This window comes from Phalaenopsis equestris, unplaced genomic scaffold (assembly GCF_001263595.1).
Source record: "Phalaenopsis equestris unplaced genomic scaffold, ASM126359v1 Scaffold000701, whole genome shotgun sequence".
In the NCBI taxonomy this organism is placed as follows: Eukaryota; Viridiplantae; Streptophyta; class Magnoliopsida; order Asparagales; family Orchidaceae; genus Phalaenopsis; species Phalaenopsis equestris.
The window spans coordinates 39,086-56,068 of NW_018165141.1; the positions used below are offsets into that span (position 1 = coordinate 39,086).

The following is a 16,983-nucleotide window of genomic DNA, read 5'->3' on the forward strand; positions in this document are numbered from 1 at the left end:
ATTTGAGCCTACTGAATCGCAATTGGATGAGGTAATAACATTCCTGACTGACGGAAGAGGAGTTTAGAAAATTAAGAACAAACATAAGGTAAACTTTTTAGTGAGGAGAAAGTCTTGGAGGAGAAAGTCTTAGAGGAGAAGAAAGTCTTGGAGGCTTGCTTGGACTTAGAGGAGAAGAAGAGAAGTGAGAGATATCTTCTTCGCTACAGTTCTAGGTAAGTTTGGAGTGAAATTGTAAGGAGAGTAAGTAATTCAAAAGAACTAGAAGGATTTCTTAAAAAGGAGTTCAAAGTTAAATTGTGTACTTTTTTTATTTTTACTTAGTCTTGTCTTGTAAGCTTTTGTTTATATATAAATTCAAGTGTTGTTATTTCTTCCCCTTGAGATCTAGGTAGTTTCCTTTGTCTTTCTCCTTAAAAAATGAGGAGTAATTATGTGTTGGAATGTAGTTTAGTAAAAGTGCTTTTAAAATTTCATAAATTGTGATGATTCAAACTTTATACTTAATTTACTTATCGATCTGGTCAATTGATTTTTTAAAATCTTTTGTAACCCGAAATGGGCTATGTTCCAACATAGTAAGAATCACATTTAGCCTCATGGATGAAAATGTAGTCCTTGAGGTTAAGTGCAAATAAATAGGGAAATAAATTTTGATGAATTTTGATAAATTTTGATAAGCACAGAATTGGAGATTCTACGGTGACAGACTAAAACCCCAAATTTGTTCCAAATGTTTGGAAACTAAAGCGAGATGTTAGCCCTCCGGTGAGGGGAAGTGAGGACTCTAGAGTGAAAGCTAATATCTTCCTAGCCTAATCACTAGTTTAGGGACCAAACTCTAGAGTAACCACTGTTCTTTGTGCACTCGAGAGAGGGCAAAGAATCGAATTGCTCCCATTTGGCACAATACCTTAATTGTATTAAAAGTTATTTTCTTACACTAATTATAAACTCATTGCAAAGGGAAGGATATTTTATACAAATTTGAACTATTTATACACTGCTAATTTAGAGTTGTGCCAACTTTACATTTTTTAAACCTTTTTAGATTGTCCTGCATTTACATTTTGCATTTGCTTCAATTATTTCTGATTGTAAGGCATCTTAAAGGTGGAAACTAGGGAATCTTTTGGGATTTATAAAGTTATTGTTTATCCAGGATATGCAAACCTTAGCGAGGTTTTGTTTAATTTTAAGTTACCGAGTTTTCTAAAAATGTTTAATTTTAAGTTACCGAGTTTCCTAAAATAGTTTTCATGTCATGGATGTTGTGAAGCCAATTTTGACATCTGGAATTAGTTGTCCAACAAATTTTTTGTGAAGTGAATTGTAGCTTTTTTGTCTAATGATAATCAATTTAATAAGTTAAAACTTGATGAGTTAGAAATTAGAATAGAAAACTCAATAATTTTGTTTCCACGTAATGGTCAATACCTCGTGTTTGCCGGTAGGGAGGCTGATTTCTTACTTTCATTTATAACATTTGATTCTTGAAGGATTTTCGTTCTTATACCACACCACAACAAATTCTCTGGTGGCTCTTTGGAAAACTTCAACTTATCTCGACCAAACCTCTCACCACGAGGACACCTCCTCGTTCTGGTTTTCTCGTTACCGTGTCGGATTTCTCCTCCAGCCGGATTATCCCAATTGAACCTCTCACCATGCAAACGTATCCCTACGATGATTCTTTTTCTGTCAAGCCGGATAATTTTTTCGATCAGATTGCTTCACCAGTTGGCTTCTCTCAAATGATTGATCTGTCATTTGATTTTGGGCATTAAAATATACTAGCAATACTTGATGCAATATTGAAATCTAATTCATTTATAAAATCCACCATCTCTCTATTTTGATTCTTTAACATTTAAACCAAATGTTAAAAATTATATAAAATTTACTATCATATTTATATTTTTGGCCTTTGCTCACTTAAATGAACAAATTTAAGTGCTTTAAAACATAATTTTTGCTTTATAAAAACACATAATTTAAATTAAATAGATATAATTTTTTTCAAGATACCCCTACATGATCGGATGATGCATATAATTATAAAGTCAGTTATATCATCCATAAAAATTATATTTCATTTTATTGCGCATGAATTAAAACATCAGAATCAATATATTCTTCTCCAAAAATGAAAAGTGAACTAGTGCAGCCATGGCGCCACAGCCGCAAAACTTATCGTCATTAAACCTCCTGCTCCTTGTCTTCTCTTGCCTGGCTGGATAACTTATTTTCTAGGTTGGAATCCTACCCTAAATCCACTCTTCAAGACGGACCCTTAATGTCTACCTAGAACTTAAGAACATTGTAAAGGGTTATTTATGTATGTGTCGCCCAACCTTTTGCCTCTACATGTCTAAATTTTGCTATTTTACCCATCGTGGCCGCTTCCAACTGGCCACCGCCAACCTTCTCTTTGAATTCCAAAGGCACAGGAAGATTTACATACATGTCACTTAATTCTTATTTTATACATGAATACATTGAACAACGACGCCAATGAGATCGGTTGGAGACACAAAAAATAAGCAACAACAATGCTAAGAACATTCGATCGGTTGAAGGCATATAAAATACCGACAATGATGCCAAGATCATCCGACCTAAGCTCGACTGACAAGCTCAAATTCTTCTCATTGTTTGAATAACACTCTTGTAGGCCTCGCATGGTCGGCCACCTCTCCGGCCAACTTCCTTTGTTCGGCCACCCCGCAGAACGACGACTCTTCCAAATGGTTGCAAACCGAAGCCCAGAACCAACGACTGATGAGGCCCCCCCAAATAATACGCTTCGATGACAAAAAGAACAAAATAACATGTACTACCCTCCTTAAAGCGAATGTATATTTTTATTTTTTTATCTTCTATAAATAAGAAGATTTTAACATGAGAGAAGACTAGGCCCTAGGCCCTTACACCCTTTATAATCTCTCTCTCCCACTCATGTAGAGAGTTTGCTCTTTTTCTCTATCATTTGTAACTTAATTTGTGTGGAATAAAGTAGGTTGCCAAGTTCGAGCACCACCCCACCTTGCCCCTAGACGGAGCAACCTTCTCTCTCTTTTTCTCCCTCTCTTTCTTCTCCTCCCGGGATACTTCTCCTTTCCTTAGGTATGGTCCAAATGATAGATTTGGACAACAACATATAATATCTCAATGCATCTATGCATGTAGTAGGAATTTTTGGGGAAAAAATGAGGGCAAATTATCTACACACCAACCAATTCTTTCGTATTTACATATCCAATATCAATTTTTTTTTTTTTAAATCTGAGAGGCATTTACAAACATACCACCCAACAGTTTATGTATTTACATATCTAAAATCTTAATTTTATTATTTATATTTATATAAATCAATTTTTTGAGATCATATATATAATTAATTTAATTTCATATATTATTTTTTTATTTGATTCGAGCAAAAATAAATCTATCAAATAAAAATTGGATGCTTTAATAACTTTTTAACATAAAATTAGCGCATAAATAATACAAATATACCCTAATTATTTATTAATTGTTATTTTTACTATTTATATAATGATGGTTCAAGCGTCTCAAGCTTGGCTCTGCTGTAGCAAGTTAGGGTTTCATCTCTGACAGCAGATCGGCCTTTAGACGAGAGAAGCGACGCTAAGAGGATGGTGGAGAAGAATAGCAAAGGTCGAAAAGAGGAGGTGGTAACAAGGGAGTACACCATAAATCTCCACAAACGCCTACATGGATGGTATCTTCATTTTCAGTAAAAGATAATCTATTTTTCTGCTCTCATTTTTATGGCCCATTTTTTTGGTGGAAAGATGAAAATCCCATCACGCTCGGTCGGCTAAATTATATTCGAATGCTTTCAATATTGATTTTTTCGATTCTGTTGGTCAAAATGCTCTTGCGCTACATTCGATTGTGGAGTAGGATTTAGCAAGTAGTGATTTATTAAATATTGAGATAATTAAAACCTGCAAACTATCTGACAAGTTAACTGTCTAAATCCTCATAATTTGTTTGCTATTTTTTGGGACATGAATTTATTAAATTTTGTGAATGGAATTTAACAAATCCCCTATTTAAGCAATATCAATGTTAAAATGGAATTTCATCTTCTATCGCTGTTTGTTACAATATATTTCAAATACATGAAAGAGCAGCTGAATGGCAAGCAGTGGCGGATGTGGCTGAGTGGCGGCCAGTGATGCTAGGTGATGGTGGACGCTTTTGACAGGTTTAAGGGGAGGCGTCGGCCGCCGACTAATATGGGTGGACAATGCTTGTGGTGATCAACAACTGGCAACTCTTGGTGACGAATTACAACCGGTGGTGGAAGGAGACATCAGAGCGTGATGGGCTGTAAATTGGCAGCAAATGACGGGGACAAGAAAAAATGATGATGGTAAGCGGGGACTGGTGGTGGCTGTAGGTGGGGAAAATGTGGTCTTAGGTTGACTTTGATGTGACGACCATTGATGTTGGGTTATGATGGGCGGCTTCGATGGTTGTCAAGGGAGGTGAAGGTTGATGATGGATATGGGCGGGCAATGGTACTGGCAGCAATGACTGACGAACATCAGTGTTGGTTGAAAAACAATGATTGTACGAGACAGCTGCGGGGGATGGGTGGGTGATTGGTGGTGGTGGTGGTGGTGGTGATGATGAGAAGCAATAATGATGATGGGGAGTGGCGATTGGTAATGGGTGGCGGGTGGCAATTGGTGGTCATAAGCAGGGAAAGTGAGGCCTTAGATTGTGAATTTTTCTTGAATTTGGAATTCACTTGATTTTATTGAATTCTAAATTCATAAAAATGGGGACATCTTGATGTAGCACAAATTGCCTATTCAAATGCTTTGTTGGATTACCTCAATCTTTATACATAAACTCATGAATTTCTTTTATTTACGCTCATACTTGCAACCAAGCATCGCTTTAGTCTACGGTTTTTTTCTATTCTCACGATAAATAGATATCCCTTCTTAGTATTCTATTAAACAGTAGGTGTGATGATACTTTTTCTCTAGAATTATTTAGACAACACTTAACTCTACATAAACATTAACTCAAGCAACATAACAACAATGACAAGGCAACAATTAACAACAATGCGGACAACAATGATAATAGATAACAACACATGCCAACAATAGTGGCAAGGCAATCAATGAGGCAATGTTTGTGTATATAAAAGGCAGTAATGACAACCAATAGCACTAGGCTCATAAAACGGGGATATTGGATCTTAAAAAACTATTAGAAGATATATAGTCGAGACTTTATGAGCAATGAAATACCCGAAGGAGACGGGACAGTATTTGTTTGGGTAGAATTCACATTACATTTTATTTTGTAGAATTGCAAGCCTTTAAATAAACATATAATATCGAGATTGATCTAAACCATATTTAAATCAACTCCACAAAAAAAAATTTTATCTATAAATAACAAATTAATAAACTCAACAATAATTTTTTGTAAGAATAATCTTAATAGTTTTATATTCAAATTCAAACTCATGCAAAAAAATTTTAAAAATTGAACTTTATCCTTATCCTCCTATAGTCTGAAACATGATCTAATGATTCAATTTTTTTGAAGCATGTCCTCTCTTATATGATATTTAATTAACAGTATGATTGTGCTAATGAAACCTGGTTCTATCCTCTTCGATTTTAATGATGTGACATGCATATCATTACCATTGGCAATTTTCGTTATGAAATCAGACATCTAAAACTTTATTTGATATGATTCCTTTGATCTTTTAGTGGTCTAGTGCTAAAATTGTAAGGATATCTATATCTTATTGCCTTTTTTGAGCTGGACAGTTTGATTGACCATCCCTTTATGATTTGATTCTCTGACTATATTTCCATATTGCGCTTGTGTGTCACTTCTAAATTCTCAATTTTTTGTTTCTTCTTGTTTTAAAAAGTATTTGAATCTTGCATAGAGTGTTATTCATTTTTTTTTGATTGAAGATGACTTGCTTTGAGAACTTGGGCTTATATTTTTTTTTCTGCTTTGAAATTAATATATACCACATCTAGCATTCATTCTTTATATGAGAAATATTGAAAGATGTTTTGTCACTCAAATATCATCTTTTTTCCTTGTACATTACAATTTGTTTGGACTACTTGCGGTTTGTTTTGTGGTTATTCTGCAAGTTTGTGTTATCAAAAGTGTAATATGCTCTCAAGTTGATATAGGCTTCCCAATTTTTGAGATGGTAGGCATTATTATAGTAACTTGCTTTAGGAAAATGAGTCAATAAAGTGGAATAGCTATAGACTTATAAATTTGTTTTAATTTTATGAAAACTTTTGAATAATTAAAATTTTTCAATTTTTATAGGACATGTTGAACAAAGGAATGAATCTTCAATTTCTATTATTTGCCGAGTTTGAAAATATTGCTCCAATGGTTTATCTTAAACAAGTATAGAAAATTACTTAAGATAGTTAATTGTATATAATAATCTAATGTTGGCTACTATCAATTACTTAATATTCTATTTTCTATTACTTAATTTATGTCCTTTATTTTGTTACTTTGTCTCATTCATCATGTCCATCCACAAAGTTTACTAATTTAGAAATTGAAGCTCTACTACATGTTTGAACTAACTTATTTACACGAGTACATCTTTTCTTATTTTACTCTTTATGTTCTTCCTTTTTTATCTTATCATCCTCTAAAACTAACTCATCTTCAATATTATAAGTATTAATGCGTATTTCTTAAATCAAGGCAAGGTGCTCTCTTTACTATTAATAAATAAGAAAAACCTAATTCAAACATCAATAGTGAAAAATGATATAAAATATAAAATAATATTAATGCACAAAGCATATAATAATTATATACAAGTTCATCGAGTTGATGGCTGCATGCTGCTGTGGAGACATATTACATTATGATTTTGTTGAGAATTACAACCCTTATCTTTTCTAATTACCATTGACAAATTTGCATTACATGTTTTCTGCTTAGGGTAAAAATTAGCTCCCAATTTAGCACTTAGTTTCGCAAAGAGTGTTCTCCTACACACATATAATAGTAATACCACCCACCTAGGGGCTTTATATATTATTGAAGTCTTCACATCCTCGACTAAGCACCAGTCAAGCATTTGGCTTATATTTAAGGTAATTGACTTCAATTACTTTTTTTCAGGCAGAACTATTCAATTACTAACAATACTCACACTATAGCTAATAGTGCTTAAAAATATTGAATTTAAAGGATTACCAACTTATTAATGTTAAATATATGTTATATGTGTTGTTCTTATTATTATGACATGATGCTTTTGATATTGTACTTGTACAAATGCATGAAACTTATGTGATGATAATCCTTTTTTTTTTTGCTATAGTTTAATTTTATTGTTGCATGTTTTACAAGAGAAATGATCTATCATTGAGTTTCTATTGGTTTATTGTTGCAATTGATTAATCTTGTAGTGTTTTGAAACTACCAATTAGGCACCATTGTTTTGCTTTATTGGCAAGCTTTTTGTAGCAATTTTAGCAACCCCGGACAGGTTGTAATGTACAACGATTTTAACTACTACAAACTGCAAAAATTTGCTATGACATCAACTGCCATAAAGTTCACTAATTTATGGTGCTTTTAAACTAAAAAATCTCATAAATTTGTACTGATTTTATTCGTTGCAGCAATTATATCTTTGCTGCAGCTGTAGCCTTAAAAGAAATTTGCATTATGTGGCAGTTAATATTGTTGTTGAAAGGGGGAAAACGCTTTTGAAGTGGTTAAAACAACTATGAAATTGGTCAAAATTAGCAGCTAAGTTTCTGTATTAGTTGTTTTAACCATTGTGAAATGGAAGAAAGGCTATAGTGGTGATGATTAAACTATTTCATTTTAAGGGTTTAGTCTCGATACAATTAACCGTATAACAAAGGGAACAATATATCTTATTACTGACTAATGCTTTTGATTAGAACAAATGACAATAATATCGAAGTGTAAGATATAAGTCACATCGTACTTCTCTAATAGTGTAACATCACTACTAGGAATTCACTAATTGTGAAGATTCATATTAAAAAATAACAAAATTACATACATTTGTTATATAATTGTGATTGTAGGAGTATAAAAGAGGCTGCATAGTTTGGAGCCTGTAGGTGTGATTGTCTCTAATCACAAATAAGGCAATTTATTATAAGGATTAGCAGTGTGATGTAACCTATCACTCAGGCAAAAACTAAAAAAAAAAAATAACAAGAATGATGCCAAACTACTTCACACGGTATCTAGTCTATATTGTCCTTGGTGATTGCAAATTTCAATTATTATTGATGATCAATCCTCTTATTACACCTTTTTTTTATCCTATCCAGGGGATACTAGCTTGAATGAAGTATGGATTTGCAGTCCTAACTTTGGTAAAAATTAGTTTTTTTATTTGGACTGACTATGTAGATGGTGGTGCTAATCTCCTCATACTATCTGCCTATCGTTAGAGTGAACCATTCTTCTACGTGTGCATGTTGGGGGATGACTCCACTTATTCCCACTTGTCTACATGCTAAACATGGTGTTGTCCATGGCTATAACAGTTATCTTCCCTTATCCATTTTTTCTTATACTTTTTAGGGTGCACCTTCCGACATTTTTTTTGGTACGGTCATGCATGTAACAATGTTCATAGAATTTTTCTGCAGCATTCACTTAACAGTGGAAGCATGTTTTGAATCACGAACTGTCCTTTCGCTCTTTTTTTTTCTGTTCTTAGAGAAGTTGAATCTTTCCTTATATGGTTCTAATACCTTCTCGTTTCATCCTTGATTCTTGTGCTCCACAATCCTTGCCATCATAATTGCATATTGAGATCAACAATTAGAAACATGTGGAGTTCATTTACAATTTACATATAAATCCCTAAGTTGTACTATCAAAGTTTTTTTTTTTTTAATATTCACTCTCAAAACAAATATCCCATGTTAGAACTTTGACGTATACCTTCACAGATTTCCCCCAGCGTTGTTTCGAGCTGTCCCTCTTCTTCCGTTAATTTTTGAAAAGCCCTATTGAGTAGCTCTCAATGTTTCAACTTTTTGAATATTCACCAACGTCACTTGTTCTTAGTCATTCATCTTAAGATGGGCTCTCAACTACGCCAAGGCATAATTACTTTAGTTAGGCAAAGAAGTCTCTATTAGCATTCAAGCATCTCAGCATCAACTGCTGCTCCATCATAAGTAGAGATTTTCACTTTGGCTTCCAGTTTGATCGACCACATCATTGTTTGCCATGTCCTTATTTTCATCTTTTTTTAACCATGTTTTTGTTTGTCATGAGAGTAGGATGATTACAACATGGTCCTCCAGTCATAGTTGTAGTTTGATTTTTTATTCACTCCATCTTGTTGACCATCTGTTCCACTAGCCACTTTGTTGATTAGAATTTTCTGTCTTTCTTATGCTTCTTGCCTCTTTATTGACTTTTGATGCATTCCAACGTAAGAAGCAAACCTCTCTCTCTTATCTTCGTATCTTTTTTTTTTTGTACTGCTCCAATTAATGATGCTTGTATGGTAACTTGGTCCTTAGATCTTCTTTCAAATTAGTTTTCTCATTGTAGATTGGTTCCCTTTTCTTTTTTTGGTTCCCATTTCTTTTTCTGGTTCCCTTTTCTTTTTCTTGGTTTCAAACTCAAATTGGCATAGCTTCACTATTTTCTTTCAATAATTTCTCCATTCTTTTATGTAGTCCGAAATCAACACTCCATCAAATAACAAAGATGATAACAAATTCCCTTCAACAATGGCTATATAACCTCTTGCAAATTGAGAATCAATGGCTGAGAAGAAAGGGTAAAAAGGATTTGGGAAAAATTCAGATTTATTATTGATTTTTGTAGAATTTAAAACCTATTGATAGAGAATTATTGAAGAGAAAAATTTTATCCACACCCAAACTAATTTTACAAACAAAGGAACCCTATTTACTGGAACAAACGGTTATACCGGTGCCTAGACTAAGGGTAATTATATCTTTTGTGTGACTAAGAGAAATTTAGTCTTTTGTCATTTATTATTGTTTAGTATAAATAGAGCTAATATGTTTAAGGTTAGGGTTATGCATGAGATTGTGTCTGGAGTCTTAAGTTTAGGGTTTGAGTAATATTTCCAACCTCTCGTATTCTAGGAATCGGGAGAGATCGCCTACCTCTCAAAATTTAGGTGCTTATTTTTGAATTCGTATTGAGTGTTTGATGTCCTTGCAATAGAATATTGTTCGCCCTAATTTTGCAAGAATCGTATAAAATTGGTATTAGAGCATCGATCATTCACCGCACGATTTTTGTGGGAAGCCGAACATATCGCATCACATTTGCTAGGAAGCCACTTGATATTGCGTATTTGCTCGTCGAAACTGTCGCGATATAAATCGCTGCGAGTACAGGAAGTTCGGGTCGCTGTGACCTAATATCACTATACCTTCTTGATTAGAGCTAGCGGGGAAGGAAGGACGAAATTGTGGCGCCCTGGGCCGAAATTGTGGGGAAGGAAGGACGAAATTGTGGCGCCCTGGGCCTTGAATGGATAGGATCACGAGGGTCAAATCTCATGAGACAGCGTGATTAGAGGTATCCAAGAAGATTGTAACGGGAATGTAGTGTGTTGGTGCTCCTTCAGGACTGAACTTCGATGTCACATTCACTAGGGTAACCAACACATGCTATTGCGGTGTATACGCAATGGATCATGGCGTACACGAGTTTTGCACCGTTCTTGATCGAAATACGCGATCAGGTTGCAGCGTAATGGAGTTCTGTGCCGATCTTGATGGAAACTTGCGACCGAGATTTGATATTGACTGGAATCCCTATTGCGAGATCCAGACAACAGAATATGCCACATCAAACCTACGTAGGAATTCAGATCGCCGCTTCTTGAGTTCTGCGCCGCTTCCAATAGTCCTGTGCCAAGTTGCATACAGGAATTCAGGGATCTTGATGTCTAGAGCTCCACACATGCCAAAATCAAGTACAAAAATTCCAAACTTTTCAATTTCAGTGTGAAGGAGTACATAAATAATCACGACCAAGAAAGTAGATGGTTTGGAGAAGAAATTTTAGGAAGAGGTGAGTCAAATCATATCTTGAGTAGTGTTTCTCGGTCATGGAAGCTAGGTTTACAACCCTAGAAGAAATGATAAAGAAGATCACGTAGTCCTGCACAAACCCGCCACCGCCTACAGTGGGATCGAGCGAAGGAACTATAAGCGAACTTGAGCGACAATACTTGGAAGAAATAACTTGACATTTGGATGGATGGAATGAGCGCCAGCAAGCAGAATGGGATATCACAGGATTCATGGTTGGAGAGGACCAATTCGAAGGATTTTGGTCTGGAATAGGGAGCACAAGTGGATGGGACCCTGACCGAGGGTTGCATCTGACAGTGTTAGTGCCTTTTGTTATAGTTGCCTTTTAAGTGAAAAGTTATTCGGGAGCCTTTGAGGATGGTCAAATTGATTATGAGGCTAGCCGACTTATGGAAGAAAAGAAATCAATATGAGTTGAGGATGGGAGCCCAACCCTCATTTTTTTGGTGGAATGAACTTTTGTCAAAGAAATTGGGGAGGTGACTCATGCATAAGGAAGCTAAAGATGCCGATCTTTGAAGTAGAGGATACCTATGTTTGGCTTATCGTGTGGCGAGATATTTTGTTGTTAATGGGCTGATGGATGAAGAAAAATTGTTGGCGATGGCTTTGTGTTTGAAAGAAATAGCTCTAACAAGTTTTTAGTGGAGAGAATAACACGAACCAATCTGAACATGGGCAATGGCCTAATGGTGTAGCGCGTTCAAAACCACGCTTGGAGGGGATTTACACATGCAATTTCTTACTTTAGTTTAGGAAGGATTTGTCATGAACTACAAGGATAAATTTGAGATATTATCCGACTGTTTGAGAGGGATATTAGAAGAAATATTGGAAGGCAACTTCATGAAATGGTTGAAGCTAGAATTTTGAGCATCAATTTGTTTAGATTGTGAGGATTGGGGAAAACTATAGAATTAGCACAGTTAGTTGAAGATAAAAATGCAATGGAACAGGTAATAGGAGCAACATACGTGGAGCACCATATCAAATTGCTACAACCACAATAATACCAAAATTTCAAATAGTGGAAATCCAGATAGAGACTTTACATGACAAGAATCATGGGTAATATCACGACCAGGAATGGTCTTTAAGTGCTTTACAGTGACAGATTCAGGAGAATCGAGCCAAGTTGTTTTATTTTCGATGTAATGATATGTTTGTCCCAAGACAGCTGCAAGAATCGAACATTGCAAGTTTTCACAGTGTATGACGAAGAGGCAGAGGATGATGAAACAAACACAGTTGTGGAGGAGGGACACCCTCACTGTATTCCAACTTGAGGACAATGTCTTTTGGGAGGGGGCTATTGTTACGCCAGTGCTTAGTCTAAGAGAAAAATTTTCTTCTGTGCACGTAAGGGCAATTTAGTTTTGTCATTTATGATTGTTTAGTATAAATATGACTAATATATTTAGAGTTAGGTTTATGTATGAGACTGTCTAGGATCTTAGATTTAGAGTTTGAGAGAGATTTCGTACTTTTAAAATTTTAGGAATTGGGAAAGATTATCTCCCTCTCGAATTGTAGGTACTTTTTGAGTATTTGATGCACTCGTAATAAAATATGTTTTTGCTTTAATTTTTGCTAAGAAATCATATCACAAACCTAGATGGGTTTAACATCAACAAAAATTCCAACAAAATTATTTGAATTGAATTTAAATAGAAACATATTGAAAATGTTAAAAGTTTTCAAATTTATTTTATTCTAATTTAAATTTGATCCTATACGCCAGCGCTTATAGCCTTGACATCATTTATATGTATCCTATTTATAATATCTAACGATACTCATTTGTGAAATTTGAGAATCACCACTGCCAACAACTTCACGGAGAAATAAAACTATTAAAATTTTAACTAATGTAATCTTATTTTTCTTCAGATTCCCAAAGTGATATCATATACGAGCTAATTGATTGTCTACTAGATTGAATTTTGATATCAATAATGCTTTTATAAAACAGGAGTCATTGAACCAAATTAAATTAAGAAATTAATTAAACAAAACTCAATGATGATCTTTAGACACGGCTTCAATATCTTTTCAGAAATAGAAGCCTAAAGCTTAAACCTTTAAGCCAGCATCCTTAGTCTTCCATGATACATTTGCATCATATATTCTAATAACATGAAGAATCATTACAATGATGAGGTTGATAATATAGTAAAACTAGCTAAATCAAAGCACTTTTGCTGAAATGCCGTAATTGAAGTACATGCAATTCGGAAATTAATATTTATAACCCGTTGTGTATGATTTACACTATTACCACCAATTTCTAGCAGGCGTTGGAGAGTGCAAGGTTTTGCAATATTCCTATTGTTTCCATTGTAGTTAAAGCTCTGGTTGTTACGCGCACAAGCTTTCTGGTTTTCCATTGTAGTTAGACTATACATTCGTTGTCCTGTTTTTGTGCTGTGCTTAAGCATAAAGGAGCTGAGCAGAGAATATTGTGATTCAATAAGAAAACGATTGGGTACAAGGGAAAAAGGTTAAAAACCTTGTGTGATAAGGTTGTAAGCCAATCTTGTTCACTAAGCTGAATGAGTAAAAATTTACATTTATCTGTATGATGTTAGTGAGGCACTAAGCTGAATGAGTAAATTTTTTGGAAATGATAAATGTGCAATAGGGAAAAAAAAAAAAAACCTACTTCTAAGAGAAGAAAATCTACTCTGAAGATTCAATTTTATTTGGAAATCTCATTTTTTGAATGCTTCAATTTGCTACCAACTACATTTCCTATAGTGCAGTAAGCTTTTCATTCTGTGCAGTTAGCTTCAATATTCATAGTGATCTTTAAAATTGTTCTATTTATGATTTATAATTTAAGCATGCTTATTATCAGAAAATAAGATGCGTCTGCATGAAAACCTCAGAGTTTAATCTCATCTGTTGTTGAGCAGCACTTTCAAAAAGAAAGCCCCCAAGGCCATAAAAGAGATCAGAAAGTTTGCTCAAAAGGCAATGGGTACGACGGACATAAGAATCGATGTTAAGGTCAATAAGCAGATCTGGAGTAGAGGAATCCGAAGCGTTCCAAGGCGAGTTCGCGTGAGAATTGCTCGCAAAAGAAACGAGGAAGAAGATGCCAAGGAAGAGTTTTATTCACTTGTTACTGTTGCTGAGGTCCCTCCGGAGGGTCTCAAAGGGTTGGGAACAAAGGTTATTGATGAGGCTGATTGAAGAAACCTTCGGAGCTCTTAAATGATTCAAGTTTATGTTATCTGGCCAGCTTTTCTTGCGCTGCATGATTGGATTATACTTCTGTATTTCTGAATTGCCGTGTTTTTGTGCTATTTGCCTGACATCTTATACTGTCTTCCAATTGTTCGGTTTATGTCGTCAGATACTTCATGTATTTCTGAATTGCCATGGTTTTCAAGTTCCAGTAATTCTGATTTGTTTTTCTATTGACATTAATTTGATTTTGTTCTTTTTATAAATTTAATAAAAGCTACTAATTTTTTTAAAAAATTCTGAATTCAATTATAATTATATAATTTATTTAAAAAATATGCCTATTTTATTTTACCTTTCAGTTAAGTAATTCTGTAAGGCATAATTCTAATTAGATAAATTTCTTTATTTTACATTTTTAAAATATTAATAATACGGAAGTAATGGAAATTCCAAACCATTTCTGTGAAATTTTAAAACTACTCTTTTGATCAAGGCATTTGGCAAGCTTTCAAATATCTTGATCTTTAAGGGCGGCAAACATTTAAACTTTTTATATTTATAAAATTTATATTTAAATAACTTTATTTATATTAATATGCACTAAATTATACCGTGTTCAATAAAAATATGTTTTAACCCTTTAATATCTCATGTAAATATCCCTTGTCTTTTTTTTTTTTTTTTTTTTTTTTTTCCCGACCAATTTGTTTGAGGGCCCTGTGATTTTTTACTGCTGCAGTCTAATAAAGATGTGGTCAATAGGGCTGTCAAAAAAGTTTGTTGTTCGCGAACAACTCGTGTTCGGCTCGTTAAGTAGCTCTGTTTAACTCGTTCGTTAAGTAAATAAGTTAAACACAAACAAGTTTCAAAAGCTCGAGTTATAAATGAGCAGAACATGAACAGCTCTTTGTTCACTAATGTTCGGCTCGTTTTAGCTTGAAACAAAAAAAAAATCATATATAATATTTATGTAATTATATATTATATATATTTATATATAAGTTTAAATCATAATATCTCATGTGGTAATATGATTAGTGTCTTATTTGGTATAAATTTAGTCCAGGTTAGAACTCTATATTTTACATCTTTTTTTTTTTTCAATTTAATTTTAACAAGTCAATTTCGAGCCGAACACGAACACCGAACACGACCACACTGTTCACGAACCGATTTCTTACACGAGCTTGAGCTCACTCAAGCTCGGCTCGTTTACATCCCTAGAGGTCAATTGTCATCTTAGAAATACTAAATTCTATACCATTTACATACCTAACAACAAAACACTTTTACAATTTAACACCTAAACAACTTTTACTTTTATATTTTTCTTCATTTTATCACACCCAACAACACAAACACATAATATATATATAATACCTTGAAACCAAGAAGATCTTCCAAGTTAAAAAGGAAAAACTCAATATATAATCATTTTATCTTTACATGAAAATATGTATTTCACTTTTTAAAAATTAAAAAAAAATATTTTTGATATGATATAAAAAATTTGAGTGGTAAAAATGAAAGAAGTAAGTACTAGATATATAAATACATGGAAATTCGGTGGTATGTGACTTTAATGCCCCTTCATTCCTTTTAAATCAACAGAGAATGCGAAAGAGCACGTTTTAAGATATCAGTTCATAGAATCAATAAGAATCTGCATGAAATGTTAAGTTGTTTAAGCATAAAACAAGTCAGATAACAAATCATAGTCCGAAAAACTTAAACTGATAAAACTTATTCTTCATCAATAAAAATTAAATTAATATAATAAAAATGTGGCACAGCATTCTTTACATCATAATTAAGTTACAAATGACATTTTGTCTCAGTGGATACTGCTTAAGAATATGGTGCCGAATTTATCATCGTAGTCTCGCTCAATTTCCTACAAACTTCAAACTCTAACCGATCATAATGATTTCAGGAAGCAGAATTTGGTAAAAATTAGAGCTTTTATACAAATCAGCCATCGAAAAGTAAATAACCTACAGAACCAAACAGCTCCCAGTCTCTATTCAATCTTTTCTTCTGTACTTTGGAAACCCATGATCTGAAGCTTAAATTACTATTTTTCTCTTTTTGCGTGAAGTTTAACTTAAAATTCAGCAGAAAACCTACGAGTCAAAACAAAAATTTTAACGATGTCTTAAAGTAGTTGAAAATCCTAAACCTGTAAACATTTTATCAATCAATTGTTCCACCAGACAATAAATTATCACAAGACATTCTACAATCTGAAACAATACTGCACTAAGTTTAGGAAATAATCTGACCTGAAACTTAAACTACTGTACCAGACTGATACTACATAAATTTTCTACAATATAACAACTAGTTCTCATATCATACAAACAATACAAACATGGAACTGCTCAGTCGAACCAAACCTCACGTAGGAGTTTGTACCTCACGCTTGAAAATGAGTATTGCAGGCCCTTATCTCCTGATACTGCTGGGGAAACTGGAGGAGTTCGATCGATTATGGAGGCAAGGGGATCATCCAAATCATCAAAGTCTTCATCGCTGGTATAACCCTTCCTCTGTACCATTGAAGTTTTCCTCTGCAAGTTTGGGGACTTGCTGTCGAACTCCGCCACCTTCTCAGTTAAATCGGCTAGGGAGGGGAAAG

The 16,983-nt window shown here is 34.0% G+C and overlaps 2 protein-coding genes across 8 annotated transcripts in view; one reads left to right on the plus strand and one right to left on the minus strand.

Annotated features, from left to right (window-relative positions):
* The first annotated feature begins 3,565 nt into the window (after nucleotides 1-3,565).
* On the plus strand, nucleotides 3,566-14,581 carry LOC110030320 (60S ribosomal protein L31). Its single transcript, XM_020732985.1, has 2 exons — nucleotides 3,566-3,745; nucleotides 14,069-14,581. The coding sequence occupies exons 1-2, from the start codon at nucleotides 3,660-3,662 to the stop codon at nucleotides 14,346-14,348; spliced, it is 366 nt and encodes a 121-aa protein (XP_020588644.1). The 5' UTR covers nucleotides 3,566-3,659; the 3' UTR covers nucleotides 14,349-14,581.
* Nucleotides 14,582-16,533: 1,952 nt separating this feature from the next.
* The window catches only part of LOC110030318, a 25,671-nt gene continuing 25,221 nt past the window's right edge, over nucleotides 16,534-16,983 (minus strand). For all 7 annotated transcript variants that reach the window (XM_020732978.1, XM_020732981.1, XM_020732979.1 and 4 more), the window contains one exon: nucleotides 16,534-16,983. This exon is cut by the window's right edge and continues 88 nt beyond it. In XM_020732978.1, the coding sequence (XP_020588637.1) occupies nucleotides 16,727-16,983 (257 nt within the window). In that variant the 3' untranslated portion in view covers nucleotides 16,534-16,726.